Source organism: Melospiza georgiana, chromosome 4, assembly GCF_028018845.1.
Source record: "Melospiza georgiana isolate bMelGeo1 chromosome 4, bMelGeo1.pri, whole genome shotgun sequence".
Lineage (NCBI taxonomy): Eukaryota > Metazoa > Chordata > Aves > Passeriformes > Passerellidae > Melospiza > Melospiza georgiana.
The window spans coordinates 72,934,356-72,958,930 of NC_080433.1; the positions used below are offsets into that span (position 1 = coordinate 72,934,356).

General features: G+C 39.4%; 1 protein-coding gene across 1 annotated transcript in view; it reads left to right on the forward strand.

The window, feature by feature from the left end:
* PIK3C2G (phosphatidylinositol-4-phosphate 3-kinase catalytic subunit type 2 gamma) overlaps positions 1–24,575 on the forward strand; it is a 185,929-nt gene that overhangs the window by 83,826 nt on the left and 77,528 nt on the right. The window contains exons 18-19 of the mRNA XM_058022917.1: positions 22,518–22,698; positions 24,291–24,398. Of these exons, the coding sequence (XP_057878900.1) occupies positions 22,518–22,698; positions 24,291–24,398 (289 nt within the window). The remainder of the gene's footprint in view (positions 1–22,517; positions 22,699–24,290; positions 24,399–24,575) is intronic.

Sequence of the window (24,575 nt, forward strand, 5' to 3'; positions counted from 1 at the left end):
TTAGCTGCTGTCACAGGTGGCAGCTGCAGCGTGCAGCCAGAACAGCTGGCTGGGGCAGCAGGTGGCCAGGAGAATGCTTCACAGATGGTTGCCTTCCAAAGGAAGATTGAATAACAGGGGGAAATGTCCTCCAGGATCTGTGGCAGCTGCTTGAAGGTGGTGCTGGGGAGCAGCACCATCGTCATGCAAGAGTGGGAGTGTTTGTAAATTCCAATAATCTGGTTTGCTTAGCTCAAGGAAAGGAAAAAGTCAGGTGAAAACCTTGCTGAAGACAAAATGTTCTTTTGTAGCTTGCCCTCTAAGTCACTTTGGAGAACTTTCTCAGTTTTTGGCATTTCTGAACTGCAGGTTGAATGACAGGAGAAAAGGGAGTAGTCTTCTGTCTTTTCCAAGTCCACATCTTGTAGAAAAATAAGAATGTGAGATTAAAAAGGAACTTGGTGGAATTCAGCTCACTGGAAACAATGTGAATCAGACTATTGATTTCATGGCCAGAACATATTTTTTTTCTATATATACAGAAAAAGAACTATAAGAAACAAAAAGAACAGCAATGTATAAAAGTTTAAAAATACCCCAGTTACATTTTCTGCTCTTGGGAGGTTTGTACCTCAATACCTTCTTCTCCAAAATCATTACCACTGTTTCATTCAGAACTCCAGCACTGAAACAATGGCCTCATATTTTCTGAAAGGAAATATATTTTTAACTGTCAGAACTGGTCTATGTTAACCATAATTTACTTGAAGTGTTTGAAAGAAGGAATAAATCAAGCAGATACTCATTTGTCCAACACTCTTAATTATCTGAACATTAAACAGATGACCATCCTCCAGATCTTTTTCTTCCTGCATTATCATATCCTTCTCTGACAGTCAGAAGTTATCAAGTGCTAATTATGAAATGAACTTCCCAAATAGCTGTGCAGAGCAGGCTGAAAACCCCAGCCCATTAAAATGACATGAACGTCAACACAAAAGATGCCTGTTCTTGTTTTTGCCTTAATTTGATCTTTTTTACTGAGCAGAAATTTAAAAAAAAATTATAACGTGTAGCTTTGAACCTGTGTAGGAATAGCCAGTCCAAGGATATTTTTGATTCCCCTTAGTGGTGATTGTGAATTTCCTTGGAATTCAGAGAACTTGATGTGATCATTATGTTTTGGACTGCAGAGAACCTCAGCCATAGATCACACCTTGGGATTCTAGTTCTGAAATCATAATTCTTTCTTGTTTATGTAACACCAATCATTTGGAGACCTTTTTTTGTTCTTTAGTTACTTACAGGTCTAGTAAATAACACCATTAGAGCATTATTTGTGTGAGATAATGATTCAGCCAACTTCTGTGCTGAGTGCTTCCACTATTAGCTGTGTGGGCCTTGGGTTATTGCCTTGTACAACAGACAGATAATTATTTTGTTTCCTAATTTAAAGACTTTCCATTTTCTCAGACTCCAGTTTTAGAAAAAGATGATATCAAATGGAATAGAGAGCTTGTTGTGAAGAAGTAACAACTGTTGGGTTTGACCTTTAGTGGTTAGTGACTTTGTGAGAAAATGGTAGATATAAATCAACAAAACCATATCTTACATTTAATTAAACACATTTTAGATCTTAAGGAAAAAAAAATAGTATTTCATAAAAGTATTTAGTATTTTAGGGTCGCTTTTTGCTGTGTCTAAAGACAGAGGAGTGGACTGGCTTTGACCTCAGCTGGAATTGATAAAAGCAGGTGCCAGCTGGAGGACTAGATGACTGAGGGGCAAGACCCCATTTTAAACTTTCAAAATTCTAACAAAAAGGAAAATGAAAAAAAATCCAAATAATTTTAAAAAATCAAATTGACAACATGACTAGGAAAGGTTAACAAAGAATCTAAGTATGGCATTTTAACTTTTAAAGTATGAAGAGGGAATTAGTTTTTCCACGCTGTTGAAAATTGCAGCTTTTTAAAAAAAGAAATCTGCTTAAAAATTAATAAAGCACAAATTTATGCCTTTTTGTAATTTAGTGAATATGAGAAAATCTGGTGAGTCACTGACAAAGGATATAAATAACATAGTTTTGTGTGTGTCTGTTTTTAATTATTTTAATGATCCTTAGTAGAGTGAATGTGTTCCTGAATGTCCAGAAATCGAGGAAAGCTGGATGTTTTTCCAAATAAAAGGGAGGAGGTGAGGAACCCGGTGATCATGCATCAATGTGAACATGGAGTGAAGCATCATTAATTTTATTGGTGCAGGCAAATATTCAGCAGCACTAAATAAGTTACTAAACACAGAGATAACTCTGTGTGTGTCCCACCTTTGGAACAAAGGAAATTTCATGCCAAAAGTCATATTCAAGAAGGATTGACGTTGTCAAGTAAAGCATAAAAAGTCTGTAAATACCAGTTATTAGTTACTGTAATGAAAACACACACCACTGTGTATGTGCACAAGTGAGCCTACTTAGAACTGCAAAGATAAACTGGAAAAGGGAACAGAGTTCTGAAAAGCTTTAATTCTTTTAGCTCCTTCATGATTTATAAGGTAGCATTAAGGAAAAAGTTTTTCAGTACATTGTTTTTCCACACACGGCTTGTCTGATTTATTTTGCATTTGGCTCCTTTTGCAGTTAAAAATTCTGGAGCTGACAAATCTGGTTTTTCAGCTGTGCCAGAAAACTCCCCACCAAGCTTCAAGTCCTATCTGTCCTAACCCCTGCAGTAATGGAGCTGAACATGAAGGATGGGTTTGCCTCTTGGATCTGCGCTATAGGAGGGGTTGCACAGAGCCCTGTGGTGCTCTCGTGATGGGCTGCAGTGACTCCTCTGGGTGGGCACAGAGGGACTCAGAGCAGGGTTCAGTGCAGGTGTCACAGCTTTCATCTCTTCCTTTGTTTCCTATTTTCCCATTAAAAAATCTTTTATTGTTCCTTCTTTGAAAAGCAAAACAGGGAGCCAAAATCTTTGCTGATGGATACCTCATGTCATCTTTGCTTGTCCCAGAGGGACATCTGGGGATGTAAACCTGAGTAGTAATAAGTCAGGAAAAATTTTGAGAAAATGTTCATCTAGCCTTGTCACTTCCCATGGGTAATTTTCAGTCATGAATTTGTGGAATTATTTTGATTTTTTTTTTTTTTTTTTGTATACTGTGAAAAGCTACTAGAAAAAGATGCCTGAATCTAATCCTAGAAGTAGTTTCTTTATATGAAAATTTTCTTTAGGCTAGGCCAATGCTGAAGGGCCAACCTCAATGATCTGAGGTGTCCAAATCATAAATAACAGTAGCTGCAATTTAAGGATGATGCAAATTTCCCCAATTCTAATGATTTTGAAGAGACAAAGCCTGTTATAAAGTGAAGAGCATGGAGGGAATCTCCTGTGACTCTCAGCTGAGCAGCTGGTGCTGTTTCACTGGTGAAATGCTGCTTCTGCAGCTCAGGTGCTCCTGATTCTCAGTGCTGAGGTGAAATACTGGGAGACGATGCCTCACCACAAATTTTTTAGATGTTGTATCTAAAAAAATTTTAATTTAGTTGCATTTCATGATTTCACTTTCAAGCTTTACATTTTGGGAATATTTGGAAGAAAACAATTACATTTCTTTCCTCTGTTTGAAACTTTTGTTTTGCTAGAAATGGCAATTACTGTACTCAAAATGAGTCTGCAGATGTTTCAAAATTGCATCACATTATATAAACATTTTATAAGTCTTGCTCTGTTATAGATCTTTTATTCTTTCCAGCTTAGCAAGTTTCATGTTTTAACTGTAGCTGTTTGAACCAATTTTTGAAAAAACTTGTCTTGAGATACTTCAGAGCGTTGTTTTCAATCCATTTTTCTTGGAACACAAAATTTTTGCCTCATGACTTGAATAAATGCAGTTCAGGCCCTGATTTCCTTGGACTAATATGTTTGCAGTACTCATTTATAGTTAGGCTGTTGGTCACAGCTGGGTCTGACAGGCTGGAGTTTTGTAAATCGTTCCTAATTCTGAACACTGGCAGTGAGAACTTCAAGGAAAAATGTGAATAAACAGAGAGGCTTCAAGTGGTTACAGGACATGCAATGTAATGAGTTATTGGTAGGCTTAATGTTGCTGTCAGTTGTGTGTTTTTTGTGGTTAATATTTCTAGGTTTAGTCATCACTCTCCACCAGCATGAAAACTGGGCCTTGGACCTTTGCCTAAATAACTGAAACATTAGAAGAAATAGAATCATGAATTAGACATTGTTGAATACGTTGCATCAGGGCATGATTTAGCAGAAAATTACTTTGTAATTTTTCCTCAGTTTTGGGTAATTTTTCTTAGGAAAGAATTCCCTAATGTAAACCCAAATATAATTATTAACACATTTTTAAATAAATAAATAAATAAACTAGAATAAAAGGTAATATTTTAGGGAAGGAGACAGGAAGGATTGATAAAAGGTCTTGTCAGGATAACAGTGCAGAATTACTATAATTCAATATTTTTAGGTGTTTGCAGATGATGAATATTTCAGGATTAAACTCATAAAGCCCTTGCTGTTTGAAAATCTTTCCCTGGATGTTAATTGCTTTCAGAATGCTCACCCATACTCAGTGGTATATTAGTCTGTAATCAGAATGTCATTTGGATGGTGACCAAATCAAAAACCATTTGAGAGAGGACAGAAAGAGCTGTCAGATGGGTTGGTTTTGGCTCCTTTGCTTGAACAACACTCTTGGGATGTTGTAATAACCTCTTTCTAAACAAAGAATTATTCAAGGGACCATTTTCTCACATTGTCTTCTTTAGTGTTTTCTTAGCAGAGCGTCCACCTAGTTGGAACTGATGATGTTGGACTCTTGAATTAAACACAGTGACCAGTAAATCTAAAAAGAATTAGCATTTCATCCAAATCTAAAACCTGTAAAATTCTTCCCAATGGGTCATACAAGCCATAGGGATCTCTGTCAAAAGACAGCTGAATTATCCTTTAGCTTTCTCTGTGATGTTTGTCAAATACACAGGATGGTGTTTGGTAAAGTTCAGCACATTATTTTTTGTTTCAGAAATAAAATCAGGCTACAAGAACTGAATTTTTTCTCCAAAAGGCCTTTATTCCTGTGTAAAGGCATTCAGAGATAAGTTATCACAATATTGCATCAATGGTGGGTGGCTGACAGAGTAATGCAAAGCAGCAAGGAATTTTTCACTGACTTTTTTTTTAAACGTTCATCAAAAAATCAGAGCTTTTCAGAGAAACATGGAGCTCAGATGGAAACATTCAGACGGCATGTCAAAAGGTCCTAATTCTTCTGCTTGTCACTGCAGATGGCAAAGCAGAGACTTGTGGCTGTGGTGACCCAGTGAGTGCCACGTTGAGCTGTTTTTTGAACAATTTTCCTTCCCCTCTCCATTGCTATAAACCATCCATCCATTGTAAGGCAAGTCCCCAGGATGCTTCCAGCTCAGCTTAGAGGAGGGGCAGTGCACATTTTCAGACAATCCCTAACGCAAAGTTTGTTATTTCAGGTACGTCTCTGTCTCTGTTAGGTTGGATGTGACATACACACACGTGATCGGGGTCTAAAAAGAAAAAAGTTGTTATTCTGCGTGTTCTCCAGCTTATATAGTCTTAACAAAGGGTGATCTTAAGTCATTAACTGCATCACAATAACTTATTATATTCACTGGTGCAAATCAATTAGCCTCAATATAACTGGCAAAAGTTTTACAGAAGTTTAATAAGGCACGTATACACATCTACTTATGCACATAGTCTAGCTTACAAAAATTTTCATTTATCTTTTCTAATTTTTTTCCATGCTGACAGCCTTGTCTTCTTCCTTAATATGGATACACTCAAAAATCATCAATTGTTATTTCTTCTATTAACTCAGCTTTGCTTGCAGGCCAGCTGTCAAGCCCCTCCATACTTCCCCCTTTTTGTATTTGAGCAACAAACACAGCTGACAAGGATTTTTGCCGGGCCTGGTGCAAAAATCCAAGCAGACCAGGGAGATACAGGGCAATACTTACTATTACCAACAGAATTAACAATCCAGTCTTCAACAAGGCCTTAAGCCACCCAGTGATGCCCCAGCTCTTGAAAAAACTATTCAGCCATCCCCATCCATCATCCACTTGTAATTTCAAGTTTCTCTCTTTCGAGTTTCTCTTTCCCTCTCTTGGTGTTCATTTTGGTTGCCTTATTTCTTAGCTTGAAAACACACCAATCTTTTAGGCATAGCAGTTTTTGAAGTACCATTTCAAAAATGGTATCTCACCTCTGCAGTGTGTTGCCTGGCTGCTGTTCACTGCTGGCTCTTACTTGAGGGAAAACCTTATGTTAGGGAAAAAAATTTAAAAAGAAGTTTTAAAAAAAACTGTTAGGAAGTGGAGCATGTGGGTTTTAAGTGGCATAAACTGCTGGCAGCATATATATGGGAAATTATTTGTTTGTAAATTTGATCAAAGCCTCAGTGCTGGAGTAGCTATTGTTCTTCATTTGTCTATCTTTCAAGAGCTAGTACAAATTACCTCCACTGAAAATTTTAAATGGTGAATACAAATTTGTTCATATTCATTCCTTTTTTTCTACTCAGATTTTTTTTGGGTTCACGATTGTTTTGCTTTTGTATTATGGAAGTGATGTTTTAGGAGAGGCTGTTGGTGGTTTTTTTCATGTTTGATAAAAAGAACTAATTGTTGATGGTTTTGGGAGTTGATGGTTTGTTGAACTTTTAGAAAGTTGTACAAATATATAATTTTTTTGTGAAAAATACACGTTAGAGACAAAAAATCATTTTTTTAGCTAGTAAAGAAGTAACAAGGGCTGGGTCTTGGTGGGCAGTAGAAAAATAACATTCTGGCTGAGTGCTTGCTGGATCAAAAGTGGTGGCAAGCTGTGCAAGCACAGCACAGCTCTAGAGTGGTGAGAGTTCTGTTGATGTGGAAATAATACCATTATCTTTTGGCAGTATTAGAGGTGGTATAAGGATTACAATAATATAGCATAACAATAGAAGTTATTGTTTACTCGAATAGAGAAACACTGGCAGATACACAGGTGGATGATCCTTTCAAACCAGCACCTTCCCTCTTTCACAAAATGAGATTTCCTTCCTTATCTAATAAGTGGTTTGTAGAGTTCAAACCGTTGGATGTAAAGGGTGACTCTTAAATACTTCAGTGTAAAGAAGCAAAGCCACCTTCAACATATCTCTCCATAAAATCCTGTTTTATGCTTCTTACACTTGATTTTTCTAGCTTGTGTAGAAAGGCTTATATCCAAGTAGATTAAAAAAATATATTTTTTTCCCCTTACATAAGTGCTCAGTTTTCATGTTCAGCCTCCCCCAAGCAATTGTTCACAGTCTGCCATCCAGTGAAATTAAAATTACTGTTCCCCCAAGGCCTCCTTCCACTTCATTCCCAAGATTCATCTAGATTCCCATGGAAGTGGGTAGAGGATGTAATGTGCAAAGTAGCATGATTCTGGCAGTGGAAGGCTTGAAGCTGGGAATTCCCTCCACCTGCTCTGAAAACACCTCTGTCTATTCTGCTTTGAGATGCCAAATCTTCTCCCAGGAACAGAAGCCTGAGCAGTGTTCACTGGTTTAGGAAAGGAGGGAGTTGCCACAATATTCCCAGTGTTTGCAGCAAAGTGTGGCACTGATTGAAGCGACAGAAAATATGTTTTATAAATAAAATTAAAATAGGCTGGCAAAGGAGCAAAGAGTAATCACTGAGGGAATAAAGGATAGCAAGCAAAATATTTTTATAGGAGGAAGGATGCAGAAAAGCAAGAGGAAAGCAGACATAAGTTCAACTGTAAATTGCATAGATCTGCTGTGTTCTAATAATACTTTTTACCAGCAGTTAAGTTTAGATTCAGATGAGGTCCCAAGAGACCTGGGAGATCTAGAATGAGTTCCATAATAAAGCATTATTCCCAAGTATAACCTGGGAAATGTCTGGCTACTCTACCCTTCCTCTAGAGTGTAATTTTGATTCCTACATTGCTATATGTTCCCTTAAAGACCCTTGTCCCTGGAAATGTAATCTCTCTGTGCTTTCTCTCAGTCTCTAAGTCACTGATTCTAGAAAACAGACAGGCATCAAGTGTCCTTTTGGAAAAGCCCCTGGAGACTCCTGCTTGATTGCTTCCCACAAATCCTGAGGCTGACAGAGCTTTGTCTGACATAACTTCCCTGAGAACTTGAAGGGCTAGGAGCCAAAGAGTGGTAAATATTCAGCTGTTCCTTCAGAGGATGCAGCTCTCACATTTTATGTACTGCAAACTCGTGAGAGAGTTTTGTCCAGGCAGTGCCATGGGCAAACCCCCAATCTTCTATTTTATACACAAGGGTGCTTCTGCCAGTCGTGGTCTAGTCAGTGTAAAGGGTAATGTGGATTCTTTGTTCCTACCCTAAAATTAATCTGTATCACAGGAATTTTTGAAATAATTGCTGTTCCTGTGACAGCTGGGCCCTGGTTTGATGTGCTTGCCAGAAATTGCCCTCCAGTTTCTGTGGTTGATGGGACAGAGCTGAGTGAAACTTGGAACAGAAAAGTGACAGAACTTAGGAAAGCAGCTTCTGGCACTCTTATTCGTGTTCCTGGCCAAATGACACGCCTGCCTGTCACTGGGTCATGTCTCTTGAAACTCCTCTTGTTCTGGGAACCCATCATCATCATCATAGGGTCAAGATGCATCACTGTTCCCTCTGCCCTCCCAGGAGCTCTCCCAGTCTGCTGCCGAGGGCAGGTCCTCTGAACACCCCATCCAATATCAGAGCTAGCCCTGATTAGAGCAGGGGCCAGACCAGGGCACATGCAGAGGTTCCTGCTGACATCAGTATCCCCTTTCTGTGCATTGCAAAGGAATCCTGGGACTGTCTTTGCTTCTTTACTCATTCCTTCAATCCTGGAGCCAGCAGGACACTCCTTAGTGAGGGTGCTCTTACCTGTGGGAAATGGATTTGTAGAGAATTTTCAGAGCCTGACAGTTTACATAGAATGTATCTGTATGTAAACCTTGAGATAAGAAATGCTGACTTAGAAATGCCATGGAATAAGACAGACATTGTTGAGAGAGAAATGGAGGTGGAAAAAAGTTTCAAAGGATGGTTTTGTAAATAAGACTGGATACTTTGGAGAAGTAGAACTGTGAAAGATGCATTGTGGTAGGTAGGACCCACGAGGGGTAATTTTGGGTGATTGGCTTTAAGGCATTGACAGCATAGTGTGGCAAAAGTTGATAAACCAAGCAGCTCTTATAATGTACTGTAATTAAGAAGTAGTTTCTGATTGTGATGGTGTGAAATATAACATTTGTATTGTCTCACCCTTCACAAGAGGCTGAAATAGAATAAAAGTTTTTAAAACGGCTCTCAGTTGCCCCATCTCTGGGTCAGAAAAGGGCTCAATCCAACACTTACCTTTGGGAGGATTGAGAATGTTGAGTTTTTTCCAAATAAGCAGTTTTGTAGTAAGTGCCATCTCCTGGTGGAGGCTTTCACCAATAACTTTCTGTAGGGTTCCACACAGGTGGTGTTCAGCTGAGTCAGTGTCGTGGTGAAACCCACAGGACAGGAATTTTTATATTACAATAACAATAGGCACAGAAATAGGGATGTGCTCTTTTGTCTGTAGCATCTGAAGGAACCAAGCCTGAAGGCAAACTGAACAAATCCAAAATTATTTCAAAGAAAAAAAAATGCTAGAGGGGTTGAGTCCAACACTGCTTAAATGGAGAGTTTTTCCTTTTGTTCTTTCATTTGTTTCGTTTGAGAGTTCTATCGTTTGTTTCAGTCAGTACTTTTACAAATATATAATGGAAAATATGAAGAAAAGTTGTTAAAATGAATACCTTTAAGAGAAATTACCTGATTATTCCATTCTACCCACATCACCAGGCACATGCTTGCATATAAACTTTCTGCAGGAAGGCAGAAAACATAGCATTCAATGATGATATTATTTGAAAGATAGCTTTATAAAATGCCATAAGTTACAAGTGACAGCAAATGCTCTTTAGAATAAGAAACCAGTAGTTTTCAATTAGTGTTAAATGAGAAATTATGTTATGTCAGCTGATAATAAATAGGTATAAATGTCTGGATTAGTACAAAATTATCTGATGTCTGGAAAAAAATTTAATTTACTGAATTGAAATTAATCAGGCTCATTAGCTGTAGTGTGGCAGCTGCCATCTTGGCTAATGAAGAAAGGACTGAGCAGGGATTTCCACAGTCAAATTCATTGGCTTGGATTAACTGAAAGAACAGTCCCTCACCATGAGTGTTGTAACGCATTATACATTTTTAACTCAAGGAAGGACTTGGTTGTGCTTCAGCAAGGGAAGCTGGGCTCTGTCTGGGAAAAAAAGGCTCTGCCATTTGCAATAATTATCCTGTGAGCACTGGGCATGGGGAAGGTCACACAGTAAACAAGATTTCGACATTTCTGTAGCATTTCCTTTATCGAGTATGGTATTAAAAGTCAGTATTTATCCTTCTAAAGCTGCTCCACAATGTCATTCATTGGGTGTGATGATTTCTATCAGGAAAAGCACTTTAATTTAATTAAACTTGTCACTTTTGAGTGGCTCACACAGCCCTCAGATCCCATTTGTGGATAGGGCAGTTTGTCAAAGTGGCCACAGTGGCAAATATTCCTGACCCGTCAGTGCCTTGTTGTGTGTGTCATTCAGGGAGATACTGCTTGGTCATGGAAATGGAGCCTCATTCAATGGATGCCCCATTTTAAATCTTTTTTGCATCAATTCAAAGCTGACACATGCTGTCTTCAGCTGTTGCCCAGCTTTGTTATTAGGAGTTTTCAGACTAGCAATTTAAAGGTGATTTAAACAATAATTTGCCTGGCTCACCCCTGGCAGCCACTCCATGTGTATTGCTGGTAGGAAAAACATGGCATTTACCCATATTAATTTTTGGCATGCACAGATTTCTGGTCTGTCAGCAGAGTGCCCATTTTGATGAAGTGTGGCTGATTGAGGGGTGTTCACAGGGCACGGATATGGCAGGAGAGGAGAGGAAAGATGAGAGCTCTGCTTCTCAGTCCAGCTGCATCCTCACAAGGACTGAGCACAAGGACAGCACTCGGGGTGAGAAAGATGCCAAGAGCAGAACCAGGGAGCTTCAAAGTCCCAGGAGCATCCTGTGTCAGCTGGCTGATCTATATTTATTCTGCCAATGCTGTGACTGCCCCTGGAGAGCTTGCTCCACTCTTTACCTGACTCGGGACATATGGGAATATGACATCTGCTTGCTGCAATAATACTTCCACAAATGTGATTGTGAATCTTGGAACTACACCTGGACTTTTTATCACAACAACTGAATCTTAATTCTGTTTTCTTATGAGGAAAAAAAAAAAAATCTGCCTGGGGCTGTTATTTTCTCCCATGATTGAAAGATGCTGGTGAAATGGGTTCCCACATGGGAAGGAGGTGGCAATGTTATTAAAAAGATCTATTTGCCCTGGCATTTACCTCTGGCATAAGAGCAGCTTAGAAACAAACACAGCATTCTGTGGAGAGCCTGTGAGAAATAAATCTCTCCTCTTTTGACAAAGAAAACAGAAGCGCGGAGAAATAGAATAATTTTGCCAAGGTTACCTATCAAGTAAAATTTGGGATGGATTTTCATTCTTACATCTGCCTTAAATTCTTCTGTCATGAAAATGTATGGATTTTAACCCCAAGGTTAAAATTCAGTTTGATCTGAAGAGGCTGATGTGAGATTTCTTGGTAAAAGCTTAAGAAGCAACATCTTCTTGCTTAGGGGTTCATTAAAAGGGATTTTACTTTATTCTGAAGTTTATTCAGATCTGGTCCCACAGCTGAACATGTCTCAGCAGAGCTGAGATGGACTTTTAGACCTAGATGAAACTCGGTGTCAACTCCCAGCAATGAAAGAGCAACAAGGTGTCTGAAGTGAGATTAATTTCAGCAAGCCTCTGCAAAGCAAGCCAACCCAATTTCATGTAAGTCTCTGCCTCATTTTCCTACTGTGCCTGCCCTCCAGCTCTTCTGTTTTCCATGGTAACTAGGCCAGCTGTCGACTGGGAAAATACCCTGGGGCCATCTAAAAAAGAAAGCTTTTCTCTTACTAATATCTTACAGCAAGCTTTCCTTGGTACATGAGCTTAACTTCAAATTCCCACTTCTCTATTTACAAAGCCAATATTTGAGGGCAATAAAGCAGTGAAATGGAAGGAAAATCAGAACCAGACCAGTATTTAAAAAGGAGAAATCTAAAGTTATTTCCATCTCTGCTCTGCTCTCCTACCTTTGCAAGATGTACTATTGATATGTGTAACATGGAGCAAAAAATTAATAGAGGCCAAGAAAAAAGGAAGAAAAATAAAAACAGAGAGGAAGAAATAAAGCTAGCCTAGAAAAGGTATGAAGATAAAATATTCTTCTTTACCATGTTAATGCTTGTTCTTTCCTGTCACCATCTTTCATGGTCACCTCTCTTTTAATGAAATTAAAACCTGGTAGTTATCCTACTTGAAAAAGATTGCAGAGTAGCCTTATGCATAAGGAGAGCTGTAATGTGAAATTTCTGTCTTAAAGGACTCAGCATCATGAAATGATGAAAAAGTGTGATTTGGACTCTAAAGACTCCCCCACTGAAAACTCTGATTTTCTCTCTGCTATTCTCTGAGAACAAATGGGTTATTTTTGAAGCCTAAGGGACTGCATGTCCTCATGATGCCTCTTTGAGGGTTGTCTCCAGTCATTCTATTGACAAAGTCACCCAGGTAGAGGCACAGAGCTGGCACAGCACTGTGATCCCAGGGTCTGATCCTGCATCCTTTGTTGCTGTGCAGCATTGAGCTGCCACACAGCAAATTGTCACAAAAAGGAGGCTCAACATCTTGCTCTGTCAGATATGAGAGGTCTTGTAATCACACTGAGCTACCAGCCTTGCTGAAACATTTACAGCAGTTCCTGCTGGGGCTCATGTTTCCTCCCCGTTCCTGTTAGGCACTGATTTGAATAAAGTTCCCTTTGATAGATACTGGGAAAATAAGATAAGCTGGTCTGCTAGCTTACAGCAGTGATGAAAGCAAAGATCCAGAAGACAGACATGTCAGGAAATAATGTGGAATCAGTTCTTGTTGTATCTGTGCTACCTGTGCTTAAAACACTGTGGCTATGTAGACAGCCTCTTCCAGAGAGGTAGAAGGGATGCTGCCTTAAAAGAAACATTAACTCCCCATGTGTTTGAAACATATCAAATCTCAGACATCCTTCTGTTGCTGTTGACATCTGAGCACCTTTTCTCTAAAAAATCTGAGACTCTACTTGAAAGAGAGCAGCTTTGAATGTAGATATTGTTGAACAAAGCAAATTCTTGTAACTGAATGCAGAGCAAATAGGAAAATTAACAGCTCTGCAGAGCAAGTCCTTTTAAATGTCATAATATTTGAAAAACCATGTCAGTGTCTTATCCTATTTCCCCACCCCTCCTAAACCAAACTCTTCCTTTCCTGTGCCCAGAGTCTTTAAAAAAAAAGCAATCTGAAAACTCTAGGATTATAGGTAAAGATCTGGCTCAGAATATATGAATATCGTCTGGAACTCTCCTGTTATGAGCATCCTTAATGACCTTGTAGAAAGACAATTTCAGTTTTCTCCCTGAAGCTATTTCTGTGTTAGTGTATTAATGTCATGGTGTAACCCCAGATGGCAAGCAAGCCCCACACAGCCATTGACTCTGTGTTCCCTGCAGTGGGATGGGGCAGAGAATAAGGAAAGTGATGAAATCCCTGGACTGAGATATAGACATTTGAACAGGTAAAGGAAAAGCTGTTGCACAGGAGCAATATGGAACAAGGAATTCATTGATCACATCCATGGGCAGGCAGGTGTTCAGTGACTCTTGCCAAGTCTCACATTGGTGACTTGGGAAGACAAACACAAACACCCCAAATTTTCCCCCTTCCTCCTTCTTCCCTTTTGTACTTGCAGGGTTTCCCAGATGGAGGAAGGAATGATGAATCTGACTTCCTGTTTTCAGAAGGCTATTTTATTATTTTATAATACTATATTATATTAAAGAATACTAAACTATACTAAAGACTACAGAAAGGATACTTACAGAAGGCTAAAAAGATAATAATGAAATCTCGTGACTCTTTCCAGAGCCTTGACACAGCTTGGCACAGATTGGTCAAAAAGTCAAAATAATTCACATGAAACCAATGAAACAATCACCTGTTGGATAAACAATCTCCAAACACATTCTAAAGCAGCAAAACACATGAGAAGCAAATCAGATAATTATTGTTTTTATTTTTCTTTGAGGCTTCTCAGCTTCCCAGGAGCAAAATCTTGGGCAAAGGGATATTTCAGAAAGTGTGAATGTGACACTTCCCCATCTTTGTTTGCTGAGCATGATCCATATGGTCTGGTACATCCCTTGGTCACTTGGGGTCAGCTGTCCTGGCTTTCCAATTTTTTGTGCACCCCCTGCCCACTCACTTGTGGGTTGGGGTGAGGAGCAGGAAAGGCCTTGGCTCTTCAAACACTGCTTAGCAATAACTAAAACTGAATTATCAACTGTTTCCAGCACAAATCCAAAACACAGCCTCATACCACCTACTGGGAAGATAGTAAGTTCTACCCCAGATAAAAACAGCACTACTTAAAAAAAATAGCCAACAAACAAAGTAAAGTTACCAAAGTACTGTGGTGTAACTCTCTGCATTTTTGTGTACATTTGGATTGCCCAGCACACGCAGGGCCATTCAGAATTAGTTCTGTGTCTTACATTGTGTATTATAGTGTCATGAGGGATTTTTTTTTGTTCAGCTGTGAAGCTAATGGGAACCACAGATGCTATCCAAAGCCATTTTGATAGACATAAACTACCCAAACAATAGGCAGTTGAAGAAAAAACATTTTCAGTTTCTCCTCAGTGTATTGCTGTGATAACTGTGGCCTAAATTCAGAAACAGTACAAAGCTTTGCAAGTCCATTGGCTCTCATGGGCTGCTTCATCTGAATTAATTTTGCATTTTATTTATGTAGTTTGAAAGAAGAAGAGCTTAGTCACCTCCTGTATTCAATTAATTGCTGGCATATTGGACAGCATCCCAATGAAGCCATTGGGTCTGCTTATTTTAGTGGTGATTATCCCATCTAATCCCATTCCCTGCTCACTCCCAGTGCAGCTCCCCACTGGGAAGAACACAACAATTTCTGTTATGCCTGGAATGAATGGTGCATTTCAGTTCCTCTGCATGAATTTACTCTGAACTCTCACAGTGACAGATTGTTGGACAATTTCAGGCTGTGCTGATGCTGGTGTAAGATACTGCATGAAATTCTGACAACAATACGTCATTTGTTCTGAGGAGAAAATCTGCAGCTTTGGAAAAAGCACAGACAGGGACACGCTCAGTCATGTGAAGAAGGCACTGGCAAAAATGGAACCAGACTTTTCAAAATTCATGCCAGACTTGAATGCCAAGTTTCTCATTGAATGGAAAATAATACTGTTCAATTGATAATGTTCATGAAGATATTAAACACAGTGCTTTTGTTAAACAAAATTCTTTTTTTCTTATTTCCAAATGCAGTTTTTGGAGAGGAGATTTAATCACTCTCTTTAAAGAGGCATATTAATATTTTTTATTAATACTCAAAACCAGTCAGACCAACAGTTGCAAGTCTGAGCTTAAGTCACCTTCAGTATTTAATGAGACTTTGGTGTGAAGGCTTTTAATTTCTGTAGCTTTGGATTGATGTTTTATTGGGGTGGCATCTTTGGTGGACCATACTCAGAGATTCTTAAATTATCTAAGGTCAGTACTGCTGTACACAAACTGGCACTAAATTTTGTTGTGTTGGTGTTCTGCTGGAGGTTTTGGGTTTTTTTTTTTTCTTTTTTTTGGGATAGTGTGTTAATAAATTTCTGCTTTCAGATCCTACCCAATGAAGAGGAACAGACTAGAAAAAGATACACTTTGCTAACAGTTTTTTAATTTTACTTTTTTTACCAGCTGGAGCAGAAACAGACAGACACTGTTAGGACTGCTTTTTACTGGATGATTCTTGTAGCACTTACACTGATGTGATCATATCCATTCAACAAATTGGAGAAGACCTTTTGGGGGTGATTATTTCTTGCTTAAACCTTAGACCAAGCAGCTTCTATCTCTGCTAGTGATACCTGTGCTTTTCACATTATACTTTCAATTAATTCTTGATACAGTTCACTTTCAAGGTTCATTTCATTTCTGTTTCACTTTCAAGCTCTTTCTCCTCCAGACAACAGTGGTTTTATCTGGGATTCATTTTCTTAATGCAAAGTGTGTGTAGCTAGCTATATTACATATCAAGCAAAACATTTTTCTGCCAGGCAACCTCAGCAGGGTTTGGCACCTTCCCTGCATAGCAGAGCATGGCCTTTGTTTTCACTGATCTGGTAATTTTTTTGTGAGTCAGCAGGACATGCATTCCACAGTTCAGGCATTCAGTGGGAGTGGGAGGAGCTGCCTCAATTCAATCTACTGAATCAAGTGATTTGTCTGAATGCAGATTGTATTGTGATGTTCATAAAGAACTTTAGGAAGTTAGAAAATAATGGCAGTGTTGTGTTTCTCAAGCCTAACCCCCATGCTTTATATGTCTGCAACTATATTTTGTTGTCAAAGGGAGATCAACATGGTAGACTTTTGTTCTACGCTATAAAAAAAATTAGAAAAACAAAAGCAAATTAATCCCATGGTAGGTTAAAACAAAATTTCACTTTAAGCAGAGCTATTTTCTGTTCAAGGGTAATGCTTTGAAAAATGAGTCTATAAAAGCAGCTCTGTTTTATGAGAAGCAGCATGTGGAACTGGCTGCAGGTTTCTCATGTGAGAGAACTGAAAAGCCAAAAGTGGACAGGTGCTTCAAGCAGCTGAACAGCTGCTGTTTCTTCATCTTGGAGACTTATTGGTGACAGAGATTCAGAGAAATAGAATTTCTCTGAAATATTCATAGGAAATGTACCACACTTCACTCAGTCTACTCAAGAAACGTAAACTTTCATTCTCTTCTTGTTCTAGACTAGAAATAAAGATGAAAGATCAGCAGATGAAGCAGAGCTTTGCCTTTTGTGCCTCTCACTTCCTGCTGGCTTTGTTCTTGGTCAAAACAAGGGAGACCAAAAGGAAGTTCAGTCTTTATCCTTCCAGTCAGGTTCATGTCCTTGCTGTGTGTTTCTGTAAATCCATGGAAAATGCTGGGTCCTCCAGTCTCTAGGGAGAATTGCAATTTCTCTTCCATCCTTCTTGCACAGTAACGTCTGCCTCATTGACTTTGCTCCCCATTTTCCCCTGCAGAAACTGTATTGTTCTTCACATGACAGGTGTTTTGTGCTTGTCACCTGTTAGTTTATTTTTATGTTTGTTATTTTGTCATCTGCCATGTCCCAGTAGTTCCACCCAGAATGGTTCTGTTGTTTCTGTTTCCCTTTCTTTGATTTGTAGTACATAAATTACCCCTTTCTAGAGTTTGGGACTGGTTGTCCAGTGCACTACTAGGGAGATAAAAAAACAGAGAGGTTTTGCAACTGAGTAATTAATTAATAGCAGAAGTTTGGGACTAGTTCTCAAGTGTACTACTGGGGAGATAAAAAACCAAAGAGAGGTTTTAATTGCAACTGAGTAATTAATTAATAGCTGCAGTTTCCCACTCATCCTCATGACCTGTCACAGGGTAGATGGAGCCCTTAATCTTCAGCTGTACATTTCTGTCATGTCTGTCATCCTTGTGTCTCTGGGGAACTTTCACTGAGACTTGAAGAGCTGCAAAGCCTGAGTGAAGTCCTATAACCAAGCCTGTTCTCCTGTTTAGGAATGCAAACAGTAAAATGTTTTCTTCAAGGAGCAAAAAATGGAAACAATTAAAAGCTTCAGGCGTGTGCCACAGCTCCATGGCACAATAAAGCACAAAGGACAGATTAGGAGTTTTGCAGGATGTCTAAGGATAATTAAGACAGATGGCAAGCTCAGACACAGAAGCTGTACAGTGGTAGAGAAGTGTTTTGTGTGCTAATCTTTGATATGAGGGGCTACAGAGAATAATTTTAAAGCAATTATTGCCATAAAGAGCAGCAGTCTTGTACCATTGTTTTCTTCTTCTGTTATCTGTCCTGCTTCCAACTCGGCAAAACAGGAAACAAACAAGAAATGCACCATCACAACAAGGTCAAGTTTACCAAAGATGGAAAAAAACCAGAAGGTACCTCAGCACTCACAGCCCTAAGACACCTTGTTTTCATGGTGTGTCCCTGAATTCATAAAACCTTTTGCAGAGTGTAGAGAGTGTAATAAATCCCAGAAAAGCACTTGGCAAAAAATTAACCAGGGTCACTCTCCTGATATTATGTCCAAATAACCCAGTCAAACTGCCCTGCTCCTTTGTAATAGGTAGGGGCTAAACCTGCAGTAAAACACTTCAAATCCTGCCCTTTTCTTCTTGAGGTTGGGTTTTTTTTTGGTACCAGGTGGTTTGACAGGCTACCTGTGAGCTCATCTGTCCTGTCAGGCATCTCTCCCAGTTCACCCTGCTCCCCTTTCTGAGGAGACAAGGAACAGATGTTCAAGCAGCAGCGTTGTCTGAGCCACCTCACTCCTTCATTTGTCTGCCAAATCCCACTCAGGGAGCAGACTGTGTCAGCTTCCCTGTCTTCCAGCACCACCGAGGGAGATGAGGCCAGCTCACCTGTTTTTCCACCAGGACCCATCCTTCCATCCAATCTCCTTCCTTTTTTTTTTTAAACTTAATTACTCTTTTCTCTATATCTGCTAGGTTAAGCCCTGGTTTTTCTTCTCCAACACAGCAGCCTGACTCAGTTCCACCTTCCTTTCTTCCCTGTGGCAAAAATCTCCCAGCCCTCTTGCATTTCTAGGTGCAAGGAACACACACACAGCCCTGCAGCTATGTGTGCCAGAAAATGGGGCTGGAGGCTCCTTGCAGGCATGAGCAGGTGTGTGCAGAGAGGAGGAGCAGCTGCTTGCAGAAGGCAGAGGCATCTTTGAAGGCACCCCTGTTACCTGAATTACTCCATTTCCAGATTTCAGGTCAGCTTCCTTCTGTACTGTTTCACAAAAGTGACCTGAGACATTGAGTGTGTCTAAGTTCACCAAGGCTTGCTAAGAATGAGGGTGTTTATCCCAAATCACAGAACCTGGAGGGTAAGGAAGCCTCTCTGTTCTTAGGAGCCAGATGCTCCATGCAGGCCTGGCATAAAGCCAGGCTTCTGTACTGAGTTCTGTCTTGCAGAATCCTCTGAAAATTATCAGGAAAAAACAACTTCACACGCTTCTTTACTGGCACCCTTGGGTTTTAAACCATCCCAGTTTTGTCTTCCTCTGTCACAGCTAGGCATCCTGTTCTAACTTGAAAATTTCATTAGTCTTGAGCACTTCTCCATCTCACAGCTTGAGAAGCTGCAGATTTTCCTATCTCTGCTGAGTTCTCACCATGGCAGGGTGAAGATGTGTGTGCCAGCAAGCTGGAGGGACAGAACTGCAACTACATATTTGTTCATTTGTTAGACAAACATTTCAGGAAAGCGTACAGTGAGTCTTCACATCAAAAGCTGTCCTGTGCATGTTCTTTGGGACCACTTTTATAGAATGGATGTAAAAGTCACAGCCAGTAAGTACAAATTATTTTGCAAAAGGAGGTCTGCAGGCTTTTAGGAGCACACCTGCACATACATCCTCTGTCTTCATGTGCACCTTATGCATAAGCTCTCTGAATCTGGCCTGTACTCCTTTCTCAGAAAGGAAAAAGAAAATGTTATATCATATGTGTGTATAAGCTTATTTTCTGTAAACACTCAGCCACGAGAGTAATGAAAACATGGATCTTCCATGTTAATCTGTGTTATGCAGGGAGCATCTCTGTTTAAAATAGTGAACTGTTTTGGTTTTGCTATTTTGCTTGCTCTATGTGAAGTCCTAAGCCTTTCATTTCAGGGAAATAAAAGCTGGTTTAGTGCTCTCTGTATCTGAGAGGATTAAAGGACATCTCAAACATGAAGAGGTAGCCTTTATGGATTCCCTAAATATGTACTACTGAAAATGGAGTAGGTGAAGGAATATGATTTAGATACTCAGGAGCTGATTCCAGTGCAAGCTTTAGTGTAGACAAGGCTCTGGACCAGCATTTCAAAGCAGGTATCACAGTGATAGTTTAGGTGCATTTGTATTTGCAGGACAGAAATGAAAAAGTTCAATCTGACTGTGTGCCAAGAAAAATGCACTTTTTGGCTGCACTGGGACTGAGCTGGCCTTTGCTTTGACAGACTAAAATTCCTGCCCACGTGACAATTTGGACTGTACCAGTGGTGCTTTTATTTAAAGGATAATCACCAATCCTTTATTCAAAGGATAATCACCAAGCCTCTTCCTGCCTTGCTGTTGAAGTGGACTGAGTGTGTTTTCATTTTAAATAGCCTTGTTTGCCTACAGCTGAGCTAAAAGGCAGAGTGTGATGCAGTGCCCTAAGCACAGGTTATTTTAGACAGCACAGGGAATCTGAGACATCTGCATGGCAGTGGCACACAGGAGATGTTGCCTCTAGGGGACCCATGCCCTTCCAAGGCAGCATCTGGGGGAAGTGGATTTCCTAGGATATCTAAAATGGCATGAGCTATTGACATTTAAGCAGGTGAATCCCATCCTGTGGAATCTTGGGCTTACTCTGATGGAAATAGGAGGGAATATGTTTGCCCACTGCCATGTGTGCAGTGTTCTTCTGTTTGTGAAAGGTTCAGGGTAAGAACACAGCAACCTCTGTGGGCTCAGATTTGCCTTCCACCAGGCACTGCAATGCCAATTTGTATTTCCTTCAAATCTAAAAAGTAATTATTTGTTTCTACTAGTCTACAGTGAGAAAAAAATAAAAAAAGTAATTTCTGACTTCTCCAGAGAGTGTTGATGATAAACTTCTCATATTGCTTCCCTTTCATGTCTAGGCATTTCTGATAGAAACACCACTTATTCTTTAAGGATTTTCAAATCCTCGGATGTTCAGAGGTTTTGTGTAACTGGAAAAAATATCACCTACTGATTTCTGAAAACCAGTAGGTGATATTGTTCTGCCTTGAATTACATAGGAAAAGAGGACCTAGAAAAATCATTGCTTCATGAAAGGTCCCTCATCACCAAAAGAGGCATGTGCTGCAGTAGCAATACTGTAATGCCTTATATATGATTATTATTATATGTCATATATATCATATTACAGATTATATAGATTATATATATATATCAGATTATAGCAATACTGTAATGCTTTATATATGACTATTATTATATGTCATATTTATCATATTATATATGATATTTGAAGGAGTCGAAGTGTCTGTAGAATTATTGTTTTTCCTAAATAATTCCCTTAAATATCAGTGCTTTATATAATTTCTTGTTTTTTGTGATGTGACATATTCATATGTCACATATTAATTTGTGTGATGGGCCTTGAAAGTCAAGAGCTTCTCTGATTTCTGTCCTGTGAAAAATGGTATTAATTTCTTAGGTCAGGGAAAGTGCATTAAGATTCAGACATTTATAAGGAATTTAAGGTTTGAGATGTTCTCAAGGGTGAAGCTGTGAGTGGGAGAGTTCACACAAAAGCAAAGAGCAGTTCCCCAGTCCTTCAGGCAGAGGGAAATCCCAGGATGTTAGCAACAGTACAGAGCTGGTGGTTCCATCTACACTTACAAAAATAAATCACACAGTGTACAGAACCTCTGGCCTGCAGAAGGAAAAAATGTCCCAGTGATCAATTTGATTTTAAAAAACCCCTAAACTCCCCAGCTTTCCTGACCCAAATAAATGTGTAATTAGAGAAGACTTCATGGTGATTATTATTAAAAAGAGCATGGGTTTGGCTTTATTTCTGATTTTACGTTGGCAGTAACTCCAGTTCCAAAGCTTTTGCAGGCTTCAGAAGAAGTAAAAGCTGAGTTTTGCTTTACACCAGCAATTGCCAGTAAAGAAGGGAATAAAATGGGCTCATTTCACTCTTTTTAGCAGTATAGCCAATTTCAGAAATGTCTCCTCAGCTTAAAATAGTGAAAGTTTCTAGAATTGATGGTACATCTGAGACTAAAACAGTCTTTAAATGCACCTCCTGAAAGCTGAAAGATGTGTTTGCTTGTATAAATGAACTGGCAGGAGAAAAAAAAACATTTTGGAATATATATTTAACACTGGCCTTCAAAAATGCAACTTCTATTCACTTTGTTAACTTTTCTTGTAGAAATAAAAAGCTATACAGGCATTGCACTATGTATGACAATAAGAAATGACAGTTTTCGGTTTTTTCAACACATTTGGAATCTCATTATTATCTAATGGAACTTGAGTCTCATTGCCTAGAAGCAATAACAATTTTTTTCGTTCTCTGCTGCCCAAATGTAGATTAGTCTGGAGTTTCTTGTTCCTGCTAGAACTGATATATAATAAAATTCATTTTTAGACACACCGATTTTTTTTTTTCCCCTCCTTCCTTCAGGCTGCTGAAGAATGCACAGAATGAAGTTCATTTCAGAATGTGGTATAAGAAACTTCTGGCTGCTCTCCAATTCTGTGCTGGACAGACCCTGAACAATGAGTTTTGTAAGGAAGAAAAACTCATCAGAATTCTGGAAGACATTGCCACAAAAGTGAAAGCTGCCACTGACCCAAAAAGAAAGGTTGGTTAAAAAACACTTCCCGCTTCCATCTATGTTACTGTAGGGAATTTTTTATTTTTTCTAAAGTAACGCCTCTTTCTCTTAATACCCTTTTACATAAATAAACCAAAGACTTAACTAAACTTTATAAATATTTTTCAGCTCTGAAAAAAGGTAACACATAGATATTTAATGGAACATCTCTCATCACTGTTACTCTTGAGGTTTGCAGATCTTTTAATTCATTTACATTTCTTCATCAGTGGCTTCTCAAATGGGCTTGGAGGTGGCGAGAAATGATGGCAACAAGGCTGAATATCATTTCACTGAGAGGAATGCTCACATTCAGCACCTCATCCCAAAGTATTTGACTCCTGTAGAGCTGCAGCATTTCTTGGAATCTTTACTAGGAGTTGTTCTTGGCAGGCTGGACGTATCCTCATTTCTTAGCAAAGACAACCAGAGTGGAATGTAGCTAATATCTGAAATATAGCTCTGAGCAATGAGCACATATCTGCCGAGATGCCTCCATGACAAACTTGCAGTTGTCTTCTCCAGTGGGTGCATTTTATATTGCTTGGGTACATTTCCAGTTCAGAACTGTTAATTTTCCAGGATAGCTGCTGTTTTCCTGGTGTGTAAAACCGTTTCTTGTTGAAATCTCATCAAGGCAGAGCAGAAAGCCAAATAAAAATATACTTGCCACTGCTGGTTACCATGAACAGTATCATGAATCTTTCTGCCTTGTTAAGGATTCAAAGGTTTTCAAAGGGTTTCTCAGAAAACTCTCAGTGCTGCTACTGAGAGCAGCAAAGCAAACATGGAAGTAAAAAGACAAAAATATTTGCAGAAGGAAAATCCATGCAAAGAAGAAGAAATAGTAGTAATACATTATACATTACTAATGCATAATTCAGATTTCAGAGATTAATCTCAAGGCTGCAGTTACTATGATACTGAGAAGCTCCCAAGCCTTGCAGTTAACAGAATTAGGCAAGGGAGATCACAGTGTTGAAGCAACAAGCAACAAATTGGTGAAGATCTTAGGAAAGGCAAAAAATCCCATGAGATACAGCAGAGCAATACAAGGCTAATTGAGCCCTATTGAAGGATGCTGAATCATAGAATCACAGAATGGTTTGGGCTGGAAGGAACCTTAAAAATCATCCAATTCCAACCCCCTGCCATGGGCAGGGACGCCTTCCACCAGACCAGGTGGCCCCATCCAGCCTGGTTTCACAGGCAGAGATTTTTTCTGACATCCAATCTAAACCTTCAATCTGAAGCCATTCTCCCTTGTCCTGTCACTCCATGCTGTTGGAAATAGACTCTTTCCATCTGAACCTATGGGGCAGTATGAGCTGGTAGCACATCTAGGCAGAAAAGGTATCAATGTGGAGTAAAATTAAAATTGCAGCTCTTATTTTTAATACCCCAGTGTGACCTCATTTGCTGTTGTAAGGTCCCACGCATGCTGCCAGATCTGGAAATTGCATTGCTTGTTTAAAGTAAAGAATGACAGTAAAAAAAAAAAAAAATTACGAAAGAGAGAAAGAAATAAAAAGCTGGGTTTTTTGTCCTTTCATGCTGCCGTAATGGTTCTTGTGCTGCAGGAGGTGTTGAAGGAGGAGCTCAGCAGACTGCAGCAGTTCTTCCAGGAGGTGAAGCTCTGCCGGCTGCCCCTGAACCCTGCGCTGGTTGTGCAAGGCATAGAGGCAGATGTAAGTGGGGTCCATTACACCTTCACTTTTGGGTTGTAGTCTAGAGGGGAGAAGGAGAGAATGCCTGCATGGAAATTATCAGGAAATTATCATAGTGATGTAGAGAATAAACCATCTTGTTGATTCACGCCCAGCCTAATCTCCTTCAAACCTTTGCCTTTGCTGAGGCAGAGGTGA